This window comes from Apium graveolens, chromosome 6 (genome assembly GCF_009905375.1).
Source record: "Apium graveolens cultivar Ventura chromosome 6, ASM990537v1, whole genome shotgun sequence".
In the NCBI taxonomy this organism is placed as follows: domain Eukaryota; kingdom Viridiplantae; phylum Streptophyta; class Magnoliopsida; order Apiales; family Apiaceae; genus Apium; species Apium graveolens.
Window position 1 is genome coordinate 23,239,653 of NC_133652.1, and position 23,662 is coordinate 23,263,314.

Here is a 23,662-nt window from a genome sequence, read left to right on the forward strand (position 1 = left end):
CTTGACTTGATCTTCGATAAAGTATTTTAAAGAGAGACAATTTTCAGTCTTGTGCCCATGGGTTTCATGATAGTCGCACTGCCTGTTGTAAGGCCTGCTCTCTGGCGGAGTCTGCATTGGCTTTGAAGGATAGTAGAATGGCTTTCCCTTGATCTCCTTCAGTATCTCTTCCCGGGTTCTGTTTAGTTGTGTCCACTCTGGCTCTTGCCTGGGCTCCCTTTGCTGCCTAGGGGGACCAGGATCACTTTTGGACTCTGTTTTAGGACCCAATCTTTGGAAAATTGGGGTGTTTTGTACCACATTTGTTTGTTGGGTTTGGTTGCTTTGTTTGAACTTTTTCTCCTGATGGTAACCCCCTTTCGGTCGGTCATCAGAAGATTTGTTCCTGTTCCCTCCATTCCGAGTCATTCTCATTGCCTGGAGAACATCTGTTTCTTTTATGAACCGGGCTGCCATGGAATAAGCTGCGGCCAGGCTTTGGGGCTCTTTGTTTATCAACTCCACAATATACCTCCCATTGTGTTCTGGATCCAGGTTTCTTCGAAATATGCTTAGAGCCTCCCTTTCATCGAGATTCGAGACTTTGTTGATGGCTTCCTGGAACCTCCGCATATAGGCTGAGAGTGCTTCGTTATCATATTGGCGGATTGTCTCCAGGTGGCACATGTGCATTTTATGTGTCTTATTGGCTCTGAATCTTCTAAGGAAGGCTCCTCTGAATTCTTTCCAGGAGTGGATGCTTCTTGATGGGATCCTGCTGAACCATCTTTGAGCCCCCCCTTTGAGGGTCGAGGCGAAGAATCTGGATTTCGTCAAGTCATTGTAATAGTATATCTGAGCTATTTGTTCAAAGTAGTTGAGGTGCTCTTCCGGATCCCCCAGTCCGTCGAAAGAGTCAAAGTTGTAATGTTTGAGATTTTTCTGTCGAGGGATGGCTTCTAGGGAGTGACTGAAGGGCGTTAGGGTCTCCCCAACTTCCACCCCGGATTCTTTCTCCATTTTTCTCTGGAGCTCGTAAATCATGTCCTTAAGATCTTTCTGACCCTCCTCTTCGTCATCAGAAATAAGTTCGGGGGTAGGGTCCCTCCGAGTTCTTTTGCCTCTTGCTTTAGCTAGTAGCCTCTCCTCCTCCAGTTGCATTCTTTTCTGAATTTTTTGCTCTAGCTTTTCCTCTTCTTCCTTTCTTATCTTTTCTCTGATTTCTTCTAGCTTTTTCTTTCTGGTTGCCTCTGTCTCCTTTTTGCTAGGCTCCTTCAGATTCTTCTTTGCCTTGGCCCCAATTCGGTCGAAGACAGATCTCCTGGATTGCTGAGAGTCCCCGGACTCTTCTTGCTCGTCATCTTGCTCAAATTCCATCTGAGCCCGGGCTTGTTCATCTCTGTAGAGCCTGATTGCTTCAGCAAGTTCGTGGCTTGTTAAGTTAGCCATATGCTCCTCTGCAACTGGAACATTGGTGTACTTGTACTGATTGAGCTCTATAACATTTCTGGCATCCCTTACCGGGGTATGCTGCGTCAGTGGTTGCTCCTGGAAGATTTCTCTGTCTCCAGGTTCTTGGGCTTGAGAGGGTTCTTGATCCTGAATGTGGGTACTGGCGGAGGGCCTACCAGCTGTACTTTTTCCTGCTCTTGCCATTACCACAATTGTGCAAACAACTGACCAAGATTTGAGGCTACAAATGTGGATCTGGGGTTGCTTTTTAGTAGATTACAAAAAATTTCCAGAATAACAGCAAACAAACTTTTCTGGGTTTTGCTAAGAATGATACTAAACAAGAACAGCAGGCTCTTTAACACAAAAGAAAATATGCAAGCTAAAACAATTCTGGGTTTTTAAAATCACCAAGACTATCAAACCCCAGGCTTCAAGATTACAAAAATTATCAAACCCTAAATAACTAAAACTTAACAAACAAGGGCGGGCTCACACAATCGAGGGCCAAATTTATCGGCCGACATATCGAAAATCGACCAGATTCCGATCTAACAAGCCAGAATTGGTGGAGTAAACATTTTTCTTCATATCGGTCAAAATCCGACTGAAATCAATCAAAATCCGGTTGAAATCAGACATAACAAAAGAGGGAGATACGAAAGTACGGAGAAAATTATGTGAATACGAGAGAGATGGGGGAGATGGAGAGGGGGGATAGACGGCAGATTCAAGGTGGGTAGGTGCCAGGTGGTGTGGTGTGGTGGAGGTGGTGTGGTGTGGTGGGGGAGGTTTAACTTTTTAGATAGAAATTAATAACAATACAAACTGTTTTTTTCTTTATCTATAAAATTGTCGCGTTCAAGATATTATCATTTTCATTTCGTTGATTTTGTATTAACAATTTTTATTTATTTTAATATCTTCACACTTACATATATATATAATATTTATAATAAAATAATAAGTATATATGTTGGCAGATTAATAATAATGGTGTAATTTATAAATATTATAAAATTTAATATAAATTACATCTGATTTATTTCCGATTTATCATTCCGATAAATTTCCGATTGTTGATAAATTGTAAATCGCCACCTCAACTGATGTAGTCTTATTAGCAATTTCTGTAACACTGTCTAATTCAGATCACATGAATTAAAATCCGTCCAAAATATCAAGAGAGAATGTGAAAGCATTTAAGTAAAATAAGTACCCCTTACAGGAAACGAGATTCAATAAAATAGATAAACTCTATGAGCGGTCCTTAAACAAAGTCCTAATAACATATTAAACCCTAGGGTCATTATTTCTTTAGAGTTGCCTTTTTCTTTTTTTCCTTCTCTGCCTTTTTCTTGGCCTCCATTGACGTCTTTTCATTACCTACCTTTTTTATCACCTCTAACCGGGCCTTCTCAACGGCCTCTTCCTTGGCTCGCTTGTCAGCTTCAAGATGTTTGTCCCTTTCACCATTAGCCTCCATTTCGACATCATGCTTCTGTTCATCCTCCTTGACTTTTCTGTCCGCTTCGGTCTTGGTCTTTTTCTCCACTTTAACTCGTGCATTAGCCACATTAGCACTTAACCTTTCATCATTAGCCCTATGAGCTTCCTCCAATTGCTTAGCGGCCTCTTTTTTTTCCTTCTTTAGACGAGCTATCCTCATTTTCCTAAAACTGCCCACACCATGGATGCTTAAATCCATCATATTACCACGACCTAAAAAATTCAAACAATCATTATACCCCATCTCATGGAATTCTCCAGTTGTCTCCTCCACTTTGTTCACAAATGCTTGAATCTGCACGTATTTGGCCACACGGTCGTTATAGGTTATGTCAGCCTCTTTCTCCTCTTTCTCCACTTTCTCCAAAGTCTATGTGATCTTCTTTACTCGAGACTGACTTTTCTCCAGCTCTCTCTTCTTCAGCCTATCCACCTCTGTCTTTAAACTAGCAGCGGTTGCTTGTTAGGTCTGATAAGACTCTTCCAAACTAGCCATTGACTCTTCCAAACTAGCCATTTTTTTCCTACGACTGCAGCCTTTTCCTTATTTACTATAGCCAACTCTTTAATCAAAGTTCTTTTCTTTCCCCTAGCTGTCCTCATCAAATCTAGGGCCTCATCCTTAGCAGATTTTTCCTGAGAATTTCCTTTCCTCCACCAACTGAGATTCTTTCAACTCAACTCTTTTTACACATTCAAGAATCGAGTTTCAAACTAGAAAGATGCCATATACAAAAACAAATTGTAAAGAACTTTTATGAGAATACAAAAAATGATCATTATAAAACTTATTCTTATACTTACCGCTCCGAAAGCCTCCTTCGCTTTCTCTACAGCTTTATCGTCTGAAGACTTTTCCAGTATTCTTTTGTTAGGTGAAAATTTGAAAATGTTCAATGCTTCCGCTGGGGTGTTAGATCCTTAAGTAGTCCCCAACCAACCTTTTCCCTTTGGAAAGCGTACCAAAATGTATTTATCTGTTTCCTCCGTAGGAACTGAACTTCCAAATCTCACACTTAAAAGCACATTATCAATGTCATCATCTATTGAAGTAGCTTGGATGTTCTCTTGAGGGACATACACTTCAACATTAATATCATCACCTGCCAACTTCTTGTGCTTAGGCCCAGAGCCTCTCAACTTTCCTTCAAAGTACTCAATTCCGTACCTTCTGTTGGTCTTTTCCTCTTATGAGATTCCCCACTTGTCTCTTTCAATGTTATAGAAACCTTGATGCTCCCTGATTGCTCTGTACCAGCCGCCGTAGCACTTTCTTCCCCATTTTTACTCTTAGGATCTTTCAAAGCTTTCTTCTATTACAGCCACAAAATTCTTGCCTTATCCATAGCACGATGATGAGCTAGATTCTAAAATAGAACTGTCCAGCAACAAAAAAACGATATTAGTTACCAGTAAAGCATAAAAGAGTTTTTTCCAATAAATACAGAATTCATTAATAAGTTATCTTAAAGGTTTTTCTTCATACGATTATGATTATACTACAAGAAATTTGATTTCCTGAAATAACCGGCATTCCACAATCCTTTAAAATTCCCTTCGAAAAACTTGTTGGCCATCCCTTTCTCGCTTTCTTCTAATTTCTCCACCCTACGGACGGCCCCTATAATCCCATCAGGATTACGCTATTCTGGAAAATACCCCAAATCTCCCCCGCGAAACATTAGAAATTCTTCGTACCACCCTTTATTTGAGGAAGAAACTTCTATTAGGCAACCCCTTAAAACCTTGCCCTCTTTTCAGTAAATTTCATATAACATGTCATAACCAAGCTTCATATCCACAAATAATGTATGTATGAATCGATGAAGGGCAAACGCAACCCCACCCTAAAATGCTCTAACAAAAACCCAGAGATCTTATTTTCGATGATATACTTTTCCCCCTTCAGGAATTTAGAAGGCATGCCTTATTGATATATTCCAAATCCTCCAACCCCTCAGTTAAAACATTGTCAGGGATTTTAGCCGAACCCCTTCTGTAATAACATGTTTCTCCATAGATTTTGAAATAATCCTCTCTTTTAGCATCTGGAAGAGTCGTAACAAAATTTTTATGTACAATCTAGCCAACCTGAAGCCGTCCCTACGCAACTCTTGGGGACACCTTCAAACTCTTACTTGATGAAACTCTTTCTTGCTTCCCCTTTCTCATCGTTATTTCCACAGTTTCCCCTATTTCTCCCTTCCCTAGAGGTGTTGTCTTCAAATCCTTTTTAATTGAATGACCTTCAATCTCAAAAAGATCTTTCCCCTATCATATATGACCCACAAACATTACTTTCCAAGACCTTAAAGAAAATGCAGGAATAACCCTCTTCTATATCGTCTCCTCTTTCCCTTGACTCTCGGGGTTATCACTATAACTCCGTTCTGTGCTAACTTCTTCCACTCCCATTGAAGAAGACAAATACTTAGTATCTGAATCCGTAACGCTCTCCTCACTCCTAACCATCAATTTTCTCTGAATCCTACAACCAAGTTAAAGAAATGAGGCATTATGAAAATCATATCTCAATGTCCTCAATTTCACATAACAATAACACACTCTCAAAATCTTAATGAAGAAATCCCTCCAAATTAATATTTATACTTTTCCATTTCCCATCAAATCCTAATTTACTATATTCAAGATCATACACCTTTGCCCAACTATGCCTACCCTCTCGAACTCTAAAATGATTCATCTTCTCACCCATCACCTTTTTCTTCTCTTCTCCTTATTTAAACCCAAAATCCTTCGGTTCTCCAAACGTATTACTCTAACAATGTATATTAATTGCGAAAATAATAGTTTGAAATTTCTCATGCATTCTAAACTATATTTTTAAAATTGAAAAGATTAAGAGCGTTAAGAACATACCTTTTGACATATAGGTGATGCAAAGAGCTTCTCCTTCTTTGAAGAATGTCGGCACCAATTACTTAGTGAGTTCAATTTCTTATATAACTGAGAAATTTTCGCTTATCCCTTTCCTACAAAGTTCTACAGACTGTGTAATAAAAAGAAGTGAAAATATAATTAAGGTGTGTTTATATACTCAAATCACGACTTCCTATCATTACTATAAAAATCTATGGATTTAAAAAATAAATCCATAGATTTTTATAAACTATGGATTTAAAAAATAAACTGTTAGTGGGGCCTAGATTTACACCTTTTTTATTCTCATTTCTCTCTCCCACATCACAAACACTTGTTCACTTAAACACCCCATTCCCCCTTTTTTATTATATTTCCATTATTTTATAATTTATTTTGTTAATGTCTATTCATATTTCCTTCTTCTCAACCTTTCTTCTTTAATATTTTTTCCAAGTTATTCAATATGTTTAATCCTTTTCGTACGTCTTTCTTTATAATCGTTTTTCTTATTTGACCTCGTAGAAAAATACCCTCAATGGACACATCACAACTTTTCAATTTGTTTCGCTTCAAAACTAGCATAAATCCCGTGCGATGCACGGATTCCTATTAATATTTTAAATTTTTATTTATCCAGTTATATTATATTTTTAAAATATTTATATAAATATATTGATTATAAATTTATAATAAAATAATATAATAACATGTGATCGTAATTTAGTAGAATAAATATTCTATTTGTAGTAGTTTAACAATTTAGTAGTTTAACAGATATATAACACTATTATTTATATCTTTTAATAATATGATAAGTTTTATTCGTAGTTTAGTAGGATAAATCTACTATATTTAGTAGTAATTTAATAATTTAGTAGTTTATTAGATATATAACACTATTTATCTATTTTTGTAATAATTAAAATTAGGAAATGATCGTTGAACCAAACCGTTAAACCAAATTATTTCTATTCCGGTTATTATAATATAGTATAGATTTCGATAACAAGCTTGCTAAAGAATCCTTATTTATCAAAGCTGCAAATGATGATCTTATAATTCTCTACGGCCGCTGGACTTATGGCCTTCGGCCCTTCTTCCTATGAAAATTTTCCCTACGGCAAAGGTTCCTAGAGTCTCTCATTCAAATCCATCTCCGCATATCCTGTCTATCACCTGCTCATCACCTTCTTCGCCATAGTCATCTTCGAAAATCTGAAAATCACGGCACATATCCCTACGTCCCATCCTCATCATCTAGTCTAGATGTAGTCTTCATACGCGTGTCAACACTGCCCTAAAACATGAAAGATAACTCATCCATGAATAGATATAAAACCTACACAAAAGAAAAAAGAGAAAAGGGACGAAAAAATCAAAACAGAAAAAGAACAAGAATGAATTTTCTCAAGGGTTTATCTAGGTACACACATACTAAACACTAAAACTTATAAAGTTTGAAATATTTTGATTGGTGTATTTGTTGTAAATGACCGGGTCCATTATTATTAAAAAGTGTCGGCCAATCAAGATAAATTAAAATTATAGAAGTTTGTGATTAGTGTGTGCCCGTGAACACATAAAAATTATTTTCTCAAAATGGCTACAATCCGCTATAGTTAATAAAGTGAGATTTTATCGGTCATCATGCATAAATATATTTATTTTCTGGAAAAAGTGCTTATTTCTGAAAATTTTATTTTGATCCATCTTAAATTATTATAATAAGTAGCATCCAGAAACAATTAATGATATAAGTATCTCTTAAAAAATGTAGACTTTTTTCCTTGAAAAATAAGAACTTCTGAGAAGTAAACTTGCACAAACACCTCCAGAGTAAATTTGCTTAAAAAAAATATAACAAACAAAATAAGTTCAGTTCATATTCACATTAATCAGTTGATATACGAACATTTTAAATCTGATGTGCGCAATATCCAGTCGGTTAAATCTCTTACCTTGCAATAAACCAACCCCTGTCATTTGGTCTTGGAATCTGCCCTTTATCTCCCAACTTGCAATCTAATTAACTGACTTTTCTGAAAATTAGTTGCAAAATCGTGATGCAGCCGATGACAACACTAAAGGAGATTTAAGAGTAATATTTAACTTTGATTTTTTTTTTTTTTAATTTATAGGCTTGATCTGACCCAATGGACCAGCAAGATCAAGCTACAAGACACAACAAGCTCACTAAACAACATCGTCTAATAAGTCCTCTACTAAAGACATTTGGCGCAACAAGCCATTGAAGGAAGTTCTTGTTCAACGGCTCAAACAATAATACATTTTTAGGTAAAATCACATTATTTCATATAAAAAGGCTTGTGCACCATGCATATGCAGAAAGAGTGAGCTAAAACATGGTACAAGTAAACAGCTTCCATCATCGTTAGATTAGCAAGAGGACGAAGCAACGTGTCATTTCATCCTCGTTACGGATTAGCAAGACGACAAGGCAATGTGTCACAGGAAGATACATTGCTTTACAGACCCTGAATCACTTTCAATTCTAAAGATGTAAATCTACCTCATTCGTCTTTTCGACCTTTAGTTCTTGATGGCTTTGCAGGTTTAATGATCTTACCAAGAAGAACTAACAGGATTGGAATACCAGTTGCGACAAAGTACACACTTTTGTATGCACTTAGTGTTTCACTTAGAGTTAACACCTATGATCAAGTAAACAAGATCATTAATTCTCTTAATCTTACAATTAGATCAATTCTTACACATCACTCCTCTTATTTATCAAAAAAAAAGAAAGAAAAGTAGACTTACTAAGAAACCTACACAGGCACAGTTCAGAATTAGAAGTGTGTATGCAAAGTTCATGACCAAAAGAATCTTCTTAAGTATAGCCATTTTCGGAGGAACCATTTGCTGCCATCTGTAAATGACTGTTCATGAACATGTGAAGTTAAAATTGAGACTTATACAGAAATGTTCAGTTAATATAACATTGAAGAATCTGAGATGCCAGTTTGTTACCTCTTGAACCAGCTATAAGTAGAGCTGAATGAATGAAGAATATAAAGTACCCAGGATACAAACCCTGTTACACGAACAAACCACTCAACCTAATCAAATTGACGATGCAATAAATTTGCACCAGATATGATGCATATAGACAAACACACATCACACACACACCCAAAAAAAACAGAACTCATGCCTCGTGCGGCTGTAAGGCTCGTGATATTTCTCGTCCCTAATTAAGATAACATGTTATGTTGTCAGACTGTAGCATGACAGAACAACACCTAACAGTGAAATATTATCTTCATTCTGAGAATTAGAAACCAATCAATGACAATGAGAATGATCTTACTACAATGTTGATGGGTATGATTTGATGGCATCACAAGTAGAAGAAATTAGAACCTTCAGTTACGAATGCATTGATCCTCTTCCCTATTCTTTTCTTTTTCTGCTTCTGTTTATTGTTTCTTCTCACTAATTTCCCCTTTTTAGTCATTAATTTTTAAAACATGTTAACCAGGCACTACGACAGAAATTACTTTTGGCAGTTCAAATAATATAGGCAAGACTTAGCAATAACAACAATAATATATGCAAGCCTCAGACTAATAATGAAATTAGTATCGAGTAGAATACAAATGGTAGATACACATCGTAAGAGAAGAGACAGAGAACTCTTTCCTAAGACTTACATGCCAAACAGCAGTGACAGTTTGTGTAGCCAGCAAGTGGAATAAACCTGGTTTCTTTCCTTTTTGGAGGAGTCTCTCATAGACATCTTGAGGAAAAAAAGAAGCATTTTAATATTGCATTTATTTTAACAGTTAATTACCGCATGTAATGACTTTAGTCTGTTTGGTGTAGGAGTACTAGTTAGGAGGATGGAACCAAAATCTGTTGCAATTGAGGATATGTAGATTAAAAGAAGCTTACAGTGTCGCAGCCAGGTGCTGACTTGTATGTTCCATGTAAGTGGCACCTCAACTGCACTCTTTGCCAACTCAACACCCAAGATATCAACATTTTTTGCCCGGTCCCATCGTGGTTTTGGTGGCGAAGATTCTGTCCATCCACTAAAACCGAGACCAGAAATTATAATTGAAGCTTCAGATATTGACCATATGAAATAATATTTGCAACGTGCAGTTAAGCCAGACATGTACTGGAAACCCACTCGTTTCATAAAACCCCATTCTTGATATACAGGGTCGGTAAAAAGAGACAGTGGGAATTTGGAAACGAGGTACATGTACAATCCCATGCATAAAACAGCTTGGAAAAGAGCTTTAAGTGTTGGCCAATATGGAGATGGTGATTTTTCCTTGCCTGAAGGTGTCCAGATCTGCTTAAAGATAGACAAATAAATCAATGAAATCTGTAATTACAATTGATATGCTGAAATGTTAAGACCAGATTAACTGACGGCTGACTTACCCCTCTTCTTTCAGTCCATTCAAGATAATCCTTTATTTCAAAAACTGGACCGGCAAAGTGACTGCCACAACAGAGGCAGTACCCAACATATTCAACAATTGAGGGTAACTTAAGCAATCTGTTTTTCTTTTGTGCCTCACGCATATTTTCTTCCTTTACCAATCCATCATTGAAATTAATAGCACAAGAAATTACTTTCAACGTGAGCACCATCAAGGCTCCTATATGTAGTCGGAAGGCACAAAATTAAATATATATTATTAAGGATTTATCAAATGTCAACACATAAATGAAGGTTAAAGGAAGTAGCAGTAGCAGTATCTCGTCTTCTCTAGTTTCTTGGTATTTTCATTATTTAGTGCTGTCTTCAGATAGTAAATACAGGTTACACTGTATATAACAACCCTAGTGCATTCTTGGTTTTGGTCCTTTCGGACCTGGCTTCATCGCCAACTACATTTGCTTGACCTAAATTCCTCACTCAACTGATTCTCGAAGAAGATTAAATAAAGAGGGGAATTACAGTAAATATGAACACAGATTTAAGTTTCAGGTAGCCATATAAATAAGTGTGATATTTCCCTTTCAAATAAACTTTAGTGATTAAATTCCCATATTATATACACCACAATGATATAGAGAGGACTTGTATGCTTACCGGTGGCATCAATACCCCCTTCCTTCCACGCGTCCCCACTCATGTAGTATACATGGCTACACATGTATACCGATAGTCAAGAAAATGAACACTTTTCATAAAATTTCATATTTTTAAAGGCTGTTGTCATCATCTACAGAAAATTATAAGTTGACATTCAACAGAAATAGGAACAATCCTAAAAAAGACCTTGTCAAATGCTGTGAAGAGCATATACAGAAAAGAATTGCTACATTATTGATAGTTATCTAGTAGAAAGGAAGAAGTAGATAATGCCAGCTGCTTAGATACACCAACACTAAAAATTTGAAACATATATGCTTATAGTAAATCGGATAGGTAATCTGTATTTGAAGCAGAATGATAAACTTAATGTCTCACCATAGTCTATAATCTCATATAATCCGCAAAACAAATATTGCATAAAATCCTTAATTTGAAACATAAGTATGAGGTTAATTAACTGTTTATAAGTAGTCTTTAGTTATTTACATAATAAAGCTTTATTATTTGCCAATTTCTAAGCCTTCCATGCCTTTGATTGTTTGTTCTATCAAGTATTAATGAGTTGCCTATGCAAACATGGTCCAATATCTCCTACTGATTTAACAAATTAAAAAAAGGTATCTACTTGCACTTAAAAGTTATCTGCAGTGCTAGAAAATTAATTAGTTATTCACTACTACTTGTTGGCGTTAAACCCAATAGATAGTATGGGCTTGGTGATAGAAAACATAATTAGATTGGTTAATAATTGTATGGATAGACAATTATTATCATAATTGAGTTGGGTAATAATTGTATGTGTTGACAATTATTATTATAATGGGAATGGGTAATAATTGTATGGGTAGACAATTATTATTGTAATCAGATTAGGTATGTCTTGTTGGCTAAGTTTGTGATGGCTATATATACATAGTCATGTTATTATTTTGATGTATGCTTGAGTATTGTTTGACTTAAGTATCGCTTGAGTGAATACTGTTTGGTGAGATTGATTGTATTATTGATAATTGTTTTGATTAATACAAGTTGGGACGTGGATTTTTCCGCGTCATATATATTGAGTGTGTGTTTTGCATTGTTTAATTGGTTCTATACTTGTGTGTATTCCCCCTAACAATTGGTACCAGAGCCAAGGTTCATGATGGAGAAGGTTGGGGGATTTGAGATTGAATTGTTTAATGGAAGAAACAATTTTACCTTGTGGCAAAGCACGGTAAAAGATCTGTTAATTCAACGAGTGTTATATGCGACTCTCGGAGTGAAGAAGCCTACTGAAGTTGATGATACAAAGTGGGGAGATATGAAGTTACGTGCGGCATCAACGATCCGGTTGGCCCTTGCACCAGAAATCAAGTATGATGTTCTTGAAGAGGACAATCCCAAGAATTTGTGGGAGAAGTTAACGAAGACTTACCACTCAAAGTCTTTGGCCAACAAGCTGTTTCTCAAGAAAGATTTGTTCGGGCTCAAGATGGAAAAAGACGGAGATTTAAGAGATCATCTGAATCGTTTTAATGGCTTAATCAACCAGCTGAACAATTTGGATGAAAAATTGAAGGATGAGGACAAAGCTGTTCTACTACTATAGTATCTCTACCGAAGAAGTATAATACTGTGATGACTTCTTTATTGGTTGGGAAAACGAAGTTAGATTTGGATGAGACTATTGTTGTTCTTCTGCAGGTCGAAAGATTGATGAAACAAGAATCGAGTGACACATCTGATGGAAGTGCATTCGTGGTACGTGCGCGTGACACGGAAAAGAAGTATGTTAAGAAACATAACCCTAATATCAGGTGTTTTTATTGTGAGGAATTGGGTTATATACAATTTATGTGTCCAAAGGCAAGAGAAGACTTGAGAGAGTTGAAAAAAAATCGAGGGGGTAGTGTTTCGCTTGTAGAAGCTGATAAAGATGTTCTTTTGGTTCAAGAAGAGAAGGGATCAAAAGAAGAATGGGTGCTTGACTCGGGATGTTCTCATCACATATGTGGTAGGAGGGAGTGGTTCTCGTCCTATAAAAAGTGTGAGGGAAAGATGGTAACTTTACCGAACGGTAAAACGGTAAAAGTTGCTGGCATTGGTGAGGTAACAATGAAACGTCACAACGGTCGTGTTCAGAAATTAACTCAAGTAAGATACATACCGGAGTTAAATCGAAATCTAATTTCGTTGGGTAAATTAGTTGATTTGGGATATACTGTTATGATGAAGAACAGTATGTTGAAAGTCACTAAAGGAGATTTAGAGATACTCAAAGGTCGAAATGATAAGAGAAATCTTTTTGTACTAGGAGGGGTTATTGTTCGAGGGGAGGTATTGGCGGATCGACGTCGATGGCTTGATGGTGACCGTTAATTCGGTTGTGCATGAAATCATATTGGGTTGAAGGGGAGGATTGTTGGGGTTAAACCCAATAGGTAGTATGGGCTTGGTGATAGAATACATAATTGGATTGGGTAATAATTATATGGGTAGACAATTATTATCATAATTGAGTTGGGTAATAATTGTATGTGTTGACAATTATTATTATAATGCAAATGGGTAATAATTGTATGGGTAGACAATTATTATTGTAATCAGATTAGGTATGTCTTGTTGGCTAAGTTTGTGATGGCTATATATTCATAGTCATGTTATTTTTTTGATGTATGTTTGAGTATTGTTTGACTTAAGTATCGCTTGAATGAATACCGTTTGGTGAGATTGATTGTATTATTGATAATTGTTTTGATTAATAATACAAGTTGGGACGTGGATTTTTCCGCGTCATATATTGAGTGTGTGTTTTGCATTGTTTATTTGGTTTGTGTATTCCCCTAGCACTACTTACTATTGCTAACAAAAAATAGACTTAGTCTTGTTCGTGTCCATTTAATTTTTGCACATGCTGATCACTTTTATGTTTACAATTTACGATGATTAAATCCGGTAGACTTAGCTTTTAACCTACAAATTTTGGTAAAAACACATCCTAAATTCCTAAACGATCTACTATTCCGGGTTGCATATATATCAAAATATTTAAATTTCTGTAAAAAAGTTACACACACAAACGCAAATAGTTACGTACCACGCGATGAGGTAGCCCAAAGCAAAGACGAAAGTGATGAGTCCACATTGGCGGCGAAAGAAAAGCATAGAAGCGTAACCAATGAACATGGGCACCACAAAATGAATATTTGAAGAAAACCCAAATGATAAATAAGATAAAAGTATGCCTGAAGTGGCCGCATAGAGGTGTTTCACCGGAGGGCCACCAGGGATAAGTTGACGGACATAACTAACCGGAATTGTAGCTATAAAACAGAGGAGGAACCTGAGCACTGGGACCGATACGCCGATCGCCGAAGCCATCGAGGCTAGTTCAAATTCCATTTGATAGGAGAAAAACTTCTTGTTACAACAAGTTCAACATGGAACTACTACTCAAAAATGATATTTTAGTTTTAGATATATAAAACGTGGAGACTTGTTGAAACTTTGTTTAAACTACTCGCGTGCTAGTTATAGAAATCGGTGGATTTTGACCCTTTTTTTAAAAATTATTAATAAATTGGTTAAAAATATTATTTCATGATTTGATTTTTGATAAATTATTTATAAATAATCCAATTTTATAAAAATAATCTGATAAATTAAAAATTAAAACCATGCTCTTGACATAAAAAATATAATACAATCCACGTAAATTTAGTTGTCAAAAATTCTGTTGCATTGTGTTGCACTTGCAACCGTAAAATTTGGTTAGAGCACAGCATTATGCTTCAGGGTACATTATTTTTTATTAGAAGCGGATTTAGAAAATTAAGGCAGGCATTGTGTAATCCGGGAGACACCCTCTAATTTTTATTTTTTTTTATGAGATATTTTTTTATTTTTTCAGACATTTTTAGTGGTGAAAAAATATAAAAAAAATATATGTGCTCCCCCTACTCCATCCTCCCATCCCCTGTTTGTTATCCCTAACATCAAGACAAATAGCATACGATTTTTGAAATTAAAATTAGAGTAATGTAAATTGCGTACAAAATGGTTGGTTTTCATTTTTTTCAACGTCTAACTTACCTAAGCAAACTAGTATGATCTGATAGAAACTTCAACTATGGCGTGCTATTTTTTAAATTTTAAGTATATCCGATCCAAAATCGAAATTGAGTGAATTAATGGGAACAAATGCTCTTCTACCATTCCATAATAATAATTTATCTTCCGCCATTAAACAGAAAAAATGAAAAAAGAGTACAAATACTATTTCGAATGGCCCGTGAAGAAGAAAGTGGCATGTTCCTGAACACACGAAAAGTCTGTCGGGCCGGATTTTATTCAGATTTTAAAAAATTTGGTTTTTCTAGAAATGGATTCGATCAAATTTTTTTAAAAATGTGTTGGACCGGGCCGAACTTCCTAAAAAATATAAGGCCGGTTTTAGGTTCGCGGGCCGGGTCAGATTGGACCGAGCCCGGCTTTATTCGGTGTTTTTATTTATATATTAAATATTATTTTTATATTTCATAACTCGAATTATTAGTAGTTTAAAAATCGCAGAAAATAATATATTGATATATCAGAGAGAGTAGTTTAGACACCGGAATAAATAATTATTTTTTAATATAATATGATATAATTATATACAATAATTTATATTGTCCAAAATTTGGTATATTCAGCTAGTTATTAGTATCAAACACAAGTTTGTAAATTGTTATTCCTCGGTATGCATTCTAAACTGCCTAATTCATACCGTTTGTATAGTCACATATTATATAATATAAAATTATAAATTTAAATAGGACATCATTTGCAATTTATAATAATAAAATTCGGTTATAATTACAACTAATTTAATTACTATCTTTAATACCTTTTAATTTGATAAAAAAATATAAAAATTTAACGAAATAAATCGGCAAATAATCATATACACTTTAATTGCTTCTAATATTATAATATAATTTTTTAAAAATTATAAAAGTATTGTATATTTTCAAATTTTATATAAAAATTGGGTTTTTAGTCGGGTTTTTCAAAATACCCGGGTTTTTATACGGGCCGAACCGGCCTTTTATTTGGGTTTTTTTAATTCAGATTTTTATCCGGGTTTTGTTAAATTCGGGTTTTTATCCGTATTTTTCAGGTTTTGGACCGAGTGAGATTTTTAGAAAAAAATGAGGCCTATCTAAGACCCGCGGGCCGGGCCGGACTTTTTTATGGAACAGACTTTTCGGGCTTTTTATCGGATCTGATCAGATCGGATTCCGGGTTTCTAATTTTTTGAAAATCTCTATTCATGTATCACTTTTAATAATAATTATTTCACTTTGATGATGAATATTTCATATATAAAAAGTTAGGAGTATAAATCTTATATTAGTGTAAAAAATTATTCTATTATTATCCTTTAAAATAATTTGCAAAACATGATTTGTAATCAAATATTTAATTAATGCAATTATTTTACTACGAAAAACTTGCAGCTGTTTCCAAATTCTTGTTTTTGCAAAATATTTTAAAAAATAAAAATTATTTTCATTGAATTTATTATTTTCTTGATATATTAGCTATTTATTTTACTTGTTTTAACCCATATTTGTCACACACAAAAAAAAACCACAGAACTAATTTGAAATCAGCTAAAATCCCTTATAATTTTATTAAAAAGAAATAATTTGAAATCATCGGGTACAAAATTACGGGTCGGATTCGGGTAAACCCGTTTTGTTGTTGCTACTGTACTTGTTTACGTATGAATTAGGGTTTAACAAATGCGTGTATTCCGATTCTTTACTTAACCTCCTTTTATAAATTTGGGCGAATAAAAAAGAAGCTCAATTAAACCCTAATCACAATGAAGAAACCCGAATTCGACAAACCCACTTCAACTAAAATCAAGTTTGACTCCGACAGCGATGAAGATGATGAAAAAAGCCAATCTTTATCCTCTTCTGAAGATGTCAGTATTTTTTTTTAATTTCTTTACATATATCTATATGTATATGCCTTAATGTACCATAATTATGTATATATATGCTTTAAAGTTTGAATCTTGATTGCCCATTTATGTATATGCATTGATATAGCTAAAGTTGTGATTTTTATTATGAATTGTGAGGTGCGTAGGAAGATGATATAAAGCGGGAACTTGCTGATGTTACATTTGAGGATTTACAGAAAGCGCGGTGTGACGGGTCACATACAGTTTATCAGAAGCCTAATTCGCAGAAAAGTACTAGTCGGGCTAATAAGAATAGGTTGGTTTTGGGAATGTGGTTTTTGTTTGTTGGTTTGGAGATTTCGATGTAATGTGTTGATAGTTTGTGGTGATTTTTTTGAAGGCCGATGGAAGTTACTAGCAAAAAACCGGTTGGGAGGTTTAGAGAAGTTATTCAAGTTCCTAAGAAGGTTAGTCGGATGGTGTTTAGTATTGTAATGTTAAGTAACGTTCTTGAAGGTTGATTATCTGCTTGTTTGGAATGAGTGTGTGTCTGTGTGTTATATTATGCTAATTGGTCTGGAAAATGTTATTCTTTCATTTGGTTTATGGACGGTACTGACTAGGAATGCTTATTACATGTTTGCAAAAGTATGTGTTCTTATGCACACAACTTTATATGGCTTCTTTAGGATGGATTGTGGAACTAGGAATGGCCAAATTAGTTTCTCTTAGTTGGTCATGGTATTTCAACTGGCTTAATGGGAACAGGGATGAGGTTACGTATTAGAACTTCATTTCCATATCCATCAACCGGGTTGAAATTTCCTGATAAAAACGGCCTCTGAGTTCTTGTCTTATGCATCAAGAACCTGTTTTTGTTAAATCTAGGCAAGTCCATTCACCGCTATTTTAATTATTGGGAAAGACTGTTTATTGGTCTCTTAGAGTAAATTTGTTACAACAGAATTTGAAGTGCAATTCTGATTACTGTTAAACTTTTATGGAACAGGAAGTAGATATTTGAGGTTTGTCAATTTGTTTATTTTAACCAATGTGTTTGGTGTGAATAGGTGGCGCGTGATCCCCGCTTCGAGACATTATGCGGCGAGCTAGATGTGGATGGGTGAGGCACCAAGACCCCCCCCCCCCCCGCTTCTGTTTCGCCTAAGTCCCCCCTCCGTCTACATATTGGCTAATTAGTTTAAGAGTGTACTTTTTTGTCCTTCGACAACTCTTTTTTCCTCTCACTATCTTTTCTTGGTTTTTACTAGCTCAGACAATATTTACATGGTTGTGTAATTATAATTGAACAAATGTTGTAGGGTTCAGAATATGCTACTCAAAAGTGAAATGTAAATTCCGTGAAATGCTCATTTTCTTGTTTGCTAGAGAATATCTAAACGTAGCTATTTGGATATAAGAACAAACATTTTAAGCAGAAAGTTTCATGATAATTTTGGTCATTTCAGTAAGTGGGCATAGCCGCACAGGCGTAAGAACATAACAGCCATTTACTTTGTAGCACCAACTGCCCCCTTAATTACTTAGTTTAAGTGTTTCTACTTTCTAGACATAGTATTTATGGGCTGTTGTACTTACATTCTAATTTTGTCATGGATGCCATTGGGGGCAATAGCTGTCTTTCACAATAGTATTATTCAAAAAGTAAAAACCCTTCTATTTTTAACGGAGATCATATTGTAACTCATTTAAAATCTCATAGGTTCAAGAAAAGATATAATTTTCTTTACGAGCGTGAACTTCCAGCCGAAAAAGAGGTATGTTTGTGGAGATAACATATCAAAGATTACATACAAAAGTAATTTGTTAATGCTGACTTGCCCAAAAATACTTGTTTCTTGTTTTTACAGGAATTGAAGAAATTGATGAAGAAAACAAAAGATTCAAATGCTATAGATGAACTAAAGAATCGGATGACTTGGGTTGTAAGTGCCATTACACGTCATATAAAGCTATTTTTCTGAATGGATCTAGCTGATACTTGTTGCGGTTCTCGCATTAGAAGTTGATAAATTACTGATGATTAACTTGTAATGATGTTGTGACTTCTATGTACACCATGCTAGGATAAACAACTAAAGTCTGCCTCAACAAAGCATACTGATAAGAAGATTCTCTCTGAGCACAAGAAGAAAGAGAGAGAAGCAGCCAAACATGGAAAGAAGCCATTCTATTTGAAAAAATGTAATACTCTACCCTTCTACCTGCTTTTATTTTAAAAATAAACAACTCTCTACTATATGGTAACTGGCTCCTTAACTCTTAAGCGAACATATGTTGTCATTTTATAATATAAAGATATAGGAATCAGAGGATGAGTAGAAGGTAGGATAGTGTAAGATAAATTAAAGTATGTTACAGCCTTCTACGCAAAAGAAAGAAATTGATGAAAATTCATACAGACAAGATAATGGAAAGTGAGGAACTGAGGATCACTTTGATAATCCTGTGCTTGATGAATATAGTTAATGCTCTCTCTGTTAGTTTATGATTCTTATAGAATCTATGGATAAGTAAGAAGAGCATTGCCTTACGGCCTTTTAAAGCAAGGATAGTAGACTATTGTATATATGATCTGGCATGCCAATATGTTAAACTAAAATTAACTCTATGTTTGCAGCTCAAATTCGAGAGCAGAAGCTTATAGAACAATTCAAGGAGCTGAAGGTGTGTTTGTGAATTCGGTTATACTACTTTTATTAAACCATGGAAATGTTAATGTTAAAATTTAGTACATTTTAGTTATATGAGTTTTTTTGTCATCTGTCAGCAATCTGGCAAGGCTGATTCCTTTATTGAGAAAAGGAGGAAAAAGAATGCTGCCAAGGATCACAGATTTATGCCATATCGACGGTCCAATGACAAAGAACAACAAACCTAATATCACATTTACTTGGCTGGTGTAATTCTCTATAGCCTTCATCGTGACAGGTCTTCATCAGGCCGAGCCGAGAGCCAACCAGCCAGTTTGGGTTGTATACCATTGTACCATTTTGTCTTGTTATCAATTACAAAAAAGAAATGAATCCGCTGTAGCGATAATTTTATAATCAATGTAATGGAGATATTCTGCTTTGTTCAATGTTACTTATTTTTATATTTCTTGACGAGCTAAATGGATTGCAGTAATGAACCATGAAAAAATAATCTTATTGAGAACAAAAGTACGATATCTATGTAATGTGAAAAGTAAAAAGTGAAGGACAGTTTCCGGCAACAAAGTAGCATTTCATTGATACAAATCCAAGTTCAGGTGCAACACAATTTCATATTACATTGTAAAAAATTTGACTACACTGCGAAAGAAATTTGGAATACATGGAATGAATCAAAGAATAATAATACATGAATTTGAGTCTCCCATAAATTAAAATCTAGTAACTGCTGAAGCTTGTACTAAAATATTCTATTTCTCTAGGACGGATCTGATCTGCAACAAAAGAATGAAATAATGATAAACAGATTTCTGTACCTACAAAGAATTTTCTATATTTCTGTAGTTGAATAAAAAGTGATAATGAAGATGACGATGTTAATCAAGTGAGCTGCGATGTGGAGCTTCCTGCAATATCGAGAGGCGCCCATGCTGAAACTGTGTAAAGAGACTGATCTGACCAGCTTAGAGTAAGTGCACTAAAGCCATCACAGACTTGCTTTTCCACTCTATAATCATCAAAAGGGTACATCTTCAAGAGCATTCGACTCTGAAGAAATTCTCTCTCAGTGATTCCCATGTTACGGAACCCTCCCGACTCCATCAACTTCCCCCACTTCCCAAAATTTTCATGCCTCTCCAATCTGTCGCGACCTTCACAAGCAATAATGTTCTTAATTTCGCGTGCAAACACCTCCTCAATTTTGATCCTGGCTAGGCTTTCTTGTGGAAGGCCAAGGTCAAGAGAGTCGAAAATGGCACCGTAATACTTTAATGAGTTGCAAAGTCTTGTTTCTAAGCTGTGGTGATTGTGGTCCGCTTCTTGCTCAGCCATGACAACAATTGTGGGGTTAGTGCTGCGAAGTAATCCCATGAAATCCATAAGTAGACCTCCGCTGCCATCATAAAGCATCTTGTGCAGTTGGAAAATACAATTTACAGCCACACATTCTCCTTCCTTGACATGAAGCATCCACAGTCTGACATCTTCTAACCTATCAACAACTGGATGGAACTCGAACTGTAGGTTTAATGCTTCCGCAAATCCAGCTAGCCTCTCACCTGTTTCAATAAGATCCTGCTTGGATTCACCAATGCCAGTGATCCTGACATGACTTGGGGGTTTACTCCGAAAGGCCAAGCTCTGAAAGAAGCTAGGCCACTGAAGCCCTTGCTTAATGTCAAAATCTATAATGTGAACCCTGTCCTTTCCTTCAAACCCTCTCAGCAGAATCTCATTTGCTGTGAAATGAATGAACTGCGGAATTGGGCTAACCTGGTTCAAAAGCCTTAGTGCAGTGCCACTTTCATCCTCGACTGAATTAAGCTCGCGCAGTGTATTAATGTAAAATATATGAGGCCAAACCCTTGCAACTCGTAAAGCCAAGGCCTCGGTAAAATAAGCTGTCAGACGACTTATAGAAGATCCATGTGGAGAAGCAAGTTCCCCCAATTTAGCTATATAATGATTAACTCCTTCAATGTTCTTCAGGTCTATTGCATTGATACAAGCCATGAGTAAGCTAACAAGCTCAAACCCGTCATGGTTTCCATTGTTATCACTACTCCCTGCTACAAAACCAGCACTTTCATTAAGGTTATGTGATCTAGATGCATTACCTATCTCCTGTTCTGAGGCATTGTCATGCAACCTATGAGCCAAGTTGTTGTCACTCCCTGAAGATGTACTTGATTCGGATGCCTGCTTCGCTAATCCTTGGCTTGGCTCAACATTCCTCTCACCTAGCTTAGGAAACTCAGTTACAATAGATTCCGCCCAAGGATTGTTCGGTAAAGGCAAAGGAGGAGAGGTAACCTTGCTTGGAGCAAAACATGTATCCTCCTCCTCTGAACATACAAGAGAGAAAGGAGCTTGTGAATTAAGGCCAGTAAATCGTGACACAGATGTTGGGACCTCGAAGCTCGGATGAAACCATAACTGATCTAAGCCTAAGTTTTCGCCCCCTTCTAAAGAATCATCATACTTCCTGCTACCCCTTTTCTTCTTAGCTACATTGATACAGGAATCATCCTCTTCAAAGAAATTCTCATCTGCAAACCTCTTCAATCTGTTCTTGCTTTTATCCCGGAACTCATCTTTCTTCTCTAATCTACCATCATGAAATACAAGTTGACCAGTGGTTGTCAAGGGTGGAAGACTAACGCTTTTCTTGATTGAACAACTACTTGTCCTGGCTTCGGCTGGCTTCTCAATTGAAAGGTTAACAACAGACCTTACAGATTGTGATCGTGAGGACTCCTTCCTCGTAAAACTACATGGCAACTCCAATCTCTGCGTGCTCATTGAAGGGAAATTACAAGCTTGAAATTGTGCAGATGCTTCACTCCTCAATCTATGCCTTGGGGACAATAATGTAGAAGGGCACCCCGCCAACATACTTAAAACCGACTTTCGGAACTTCAATTACTTCTTTTACACTCCCCAAATTCACTGTTTCTCTATTTCTCTATATCTCTCTTTCTTCAAGAAAAGTCAGTTTAACTATGCAATGTATGATCAGTTTATATGAATTCTATAGAATGTAATTTTGCAAAAGAAATCAAGAGAAACAGACTATGTGAGTGTGTGTATTCGACAAAAGAATTAAGAATCCGATGGCAAGATAATCAATGAAATCAGTCAAAAAGTTCAGCTTTGTGTTCCTATCTCAATGTTAATAAAATGATATGTGCAATAATAAATAATTTGTAATCAAATAATATTAGGCACACAACAAAGAATCAAAGAATTTTGAAACAAGTATAAGAAAACAAACCTACAGAAAAATGACCATCGGATTCGGAAACATTCAGTGGAGACTTACTAGAAAGAACCTTGATTTATCAGCTGAATGAAACTCACACCATGCATTGAACTCTGCCTCAAATTGGTAGCTAAGAAAAAGAAAAACTGAAGAAGATGAATGTCCCATTTCTGCCTTCAACAACTCCATCACAATCTTTCAATCAAAAATGTATAAAACAATCATCAAGAAAACAAAACCCCAGTACCCAAAAGAGCCAATAACTAACAAAATTTAATCTTTCAACAATAACAATCAAGAAAATAGAAACTCAGAACCCAAAAAAGCCAATTAACAACAAAGACTGAATTTTTATAAGTGAAGTGATGAAGGGGTGTCAAGAAATGAAGTAAAGTCTGTATCTTTAGCGGTTGTTTATCACTATTTCCATGTACAGGATGGTTGATTTATGACCGTTTGATGAAAAAAAGTAATGGCGGAGATGAATGGTTGGGGTTATATGACCGTTGATAAAATGCTACCGTTGGAATATTGGGAGTTGCATTTGTACGGACTAATCTAGAACTAGCAAATACTTGACCGTTGTACTTTATTATCATCTTTTTGGAATTTTTCCAAAATATACTACTACAACATTTTTAGATTTATTGCCCTTAGTTTTTAATTAAATAAACTTATGATTATGAATTATGAACTTAGTTAGATTATTAGTTATTGTTAAAAATAATATTAATATGACAATTTATAACTTTAAAGCAAATAAAATTTCTAGTCAATTCATCATTAAAATAAAGAAAACCTTGTCAATTGATTAAGGGATATACTAGAGTTAGATATAATAATATATCACTTGAAAACATTTTAATAGATTTTATTGC

The 23,662-nt window shown here is 35.5% G+C and overlaps 3 protein-coding genes across 3 annotated transcripts; 1 reads left to right on the top strand and 2 right to left on the bottom strand.

Annotated features, from left to right (window-relative positions):
- Positions 1-8,013: 8,013 nt before the first annotated feature.
- On the bottom strand, positions 8,014-14,388 carry LOC141667755 (lysophospholipid acyltransferase 1-like). Its single transcript, XM_074474367.1, has 8 exons — positions 13,983-14,388; positions 10,898-10,953; positions 10,240-10,460; positions 9,739-10,147; positions 9,498-9,583; positions 8,815-8,878; positions 8,605-8,723; positions 8,014-8,495 (listed from the first exon to the last, which is right to left on the bottom strand). The coding sequence occupies exons 1-8, from the start codon at positions 14,285-14,287 to the stop codon at positions 8,355-8,357; spliced, it is 1,401 nt and encodes a 466-aa protein (XP_074330468.1). The 5' UTR covers positions 14,288-14,388; the 3' UTR covers positions 8,014-8,354.
- Positions 14,389-16,671: 2,283 nt separating this feature from the next.
- Positions 16,672-19,964, top strand: LOC141667756 (uncharacterized). Its single transcript, XM_074474368.1, has 9 exons — positions 16,672-16,862; positions 17,030-17,160; positions 17,245-17,311; positions 17,915-17,967; positions 18,568-18,622; positions 18,716-18,790; positions 18,932-19,049; positions 19,486-19,532; positions 19,636-19,964. The coding sequence occupies exons 1-9, from the start codon at positions 16,758-16,760 to the stop codon at positions 19,744-19,746; spliced, it is 762 nt and encodes a 253-aa protein (XP_074330469.1). The 5' UTR covers positions 16,672-16,757; the 3' UTR covers positions 19,747-19,964.
- A 222-nt stretch (positions 19,965-20,186) lies between these two features.
- On the bottom strand, positions 20,187-23,245 carry LOC141667754 (scarecrow-like protein 28). The gene has a single exon (XM_074474366.1). The coding sequence runs from the start codon at positions 22,415-22,417 to the stop codon at positions 20,402-20,404; it is 2,016 nt and encodes a 671-aa protein (XP_074330467.1). The 5' UTR covers positions 22,418-23,245; the 3' UTR covers positions 20,187-20,401.
- Positions 23,246-23,662: the final 417 nt, after the last annotated feature.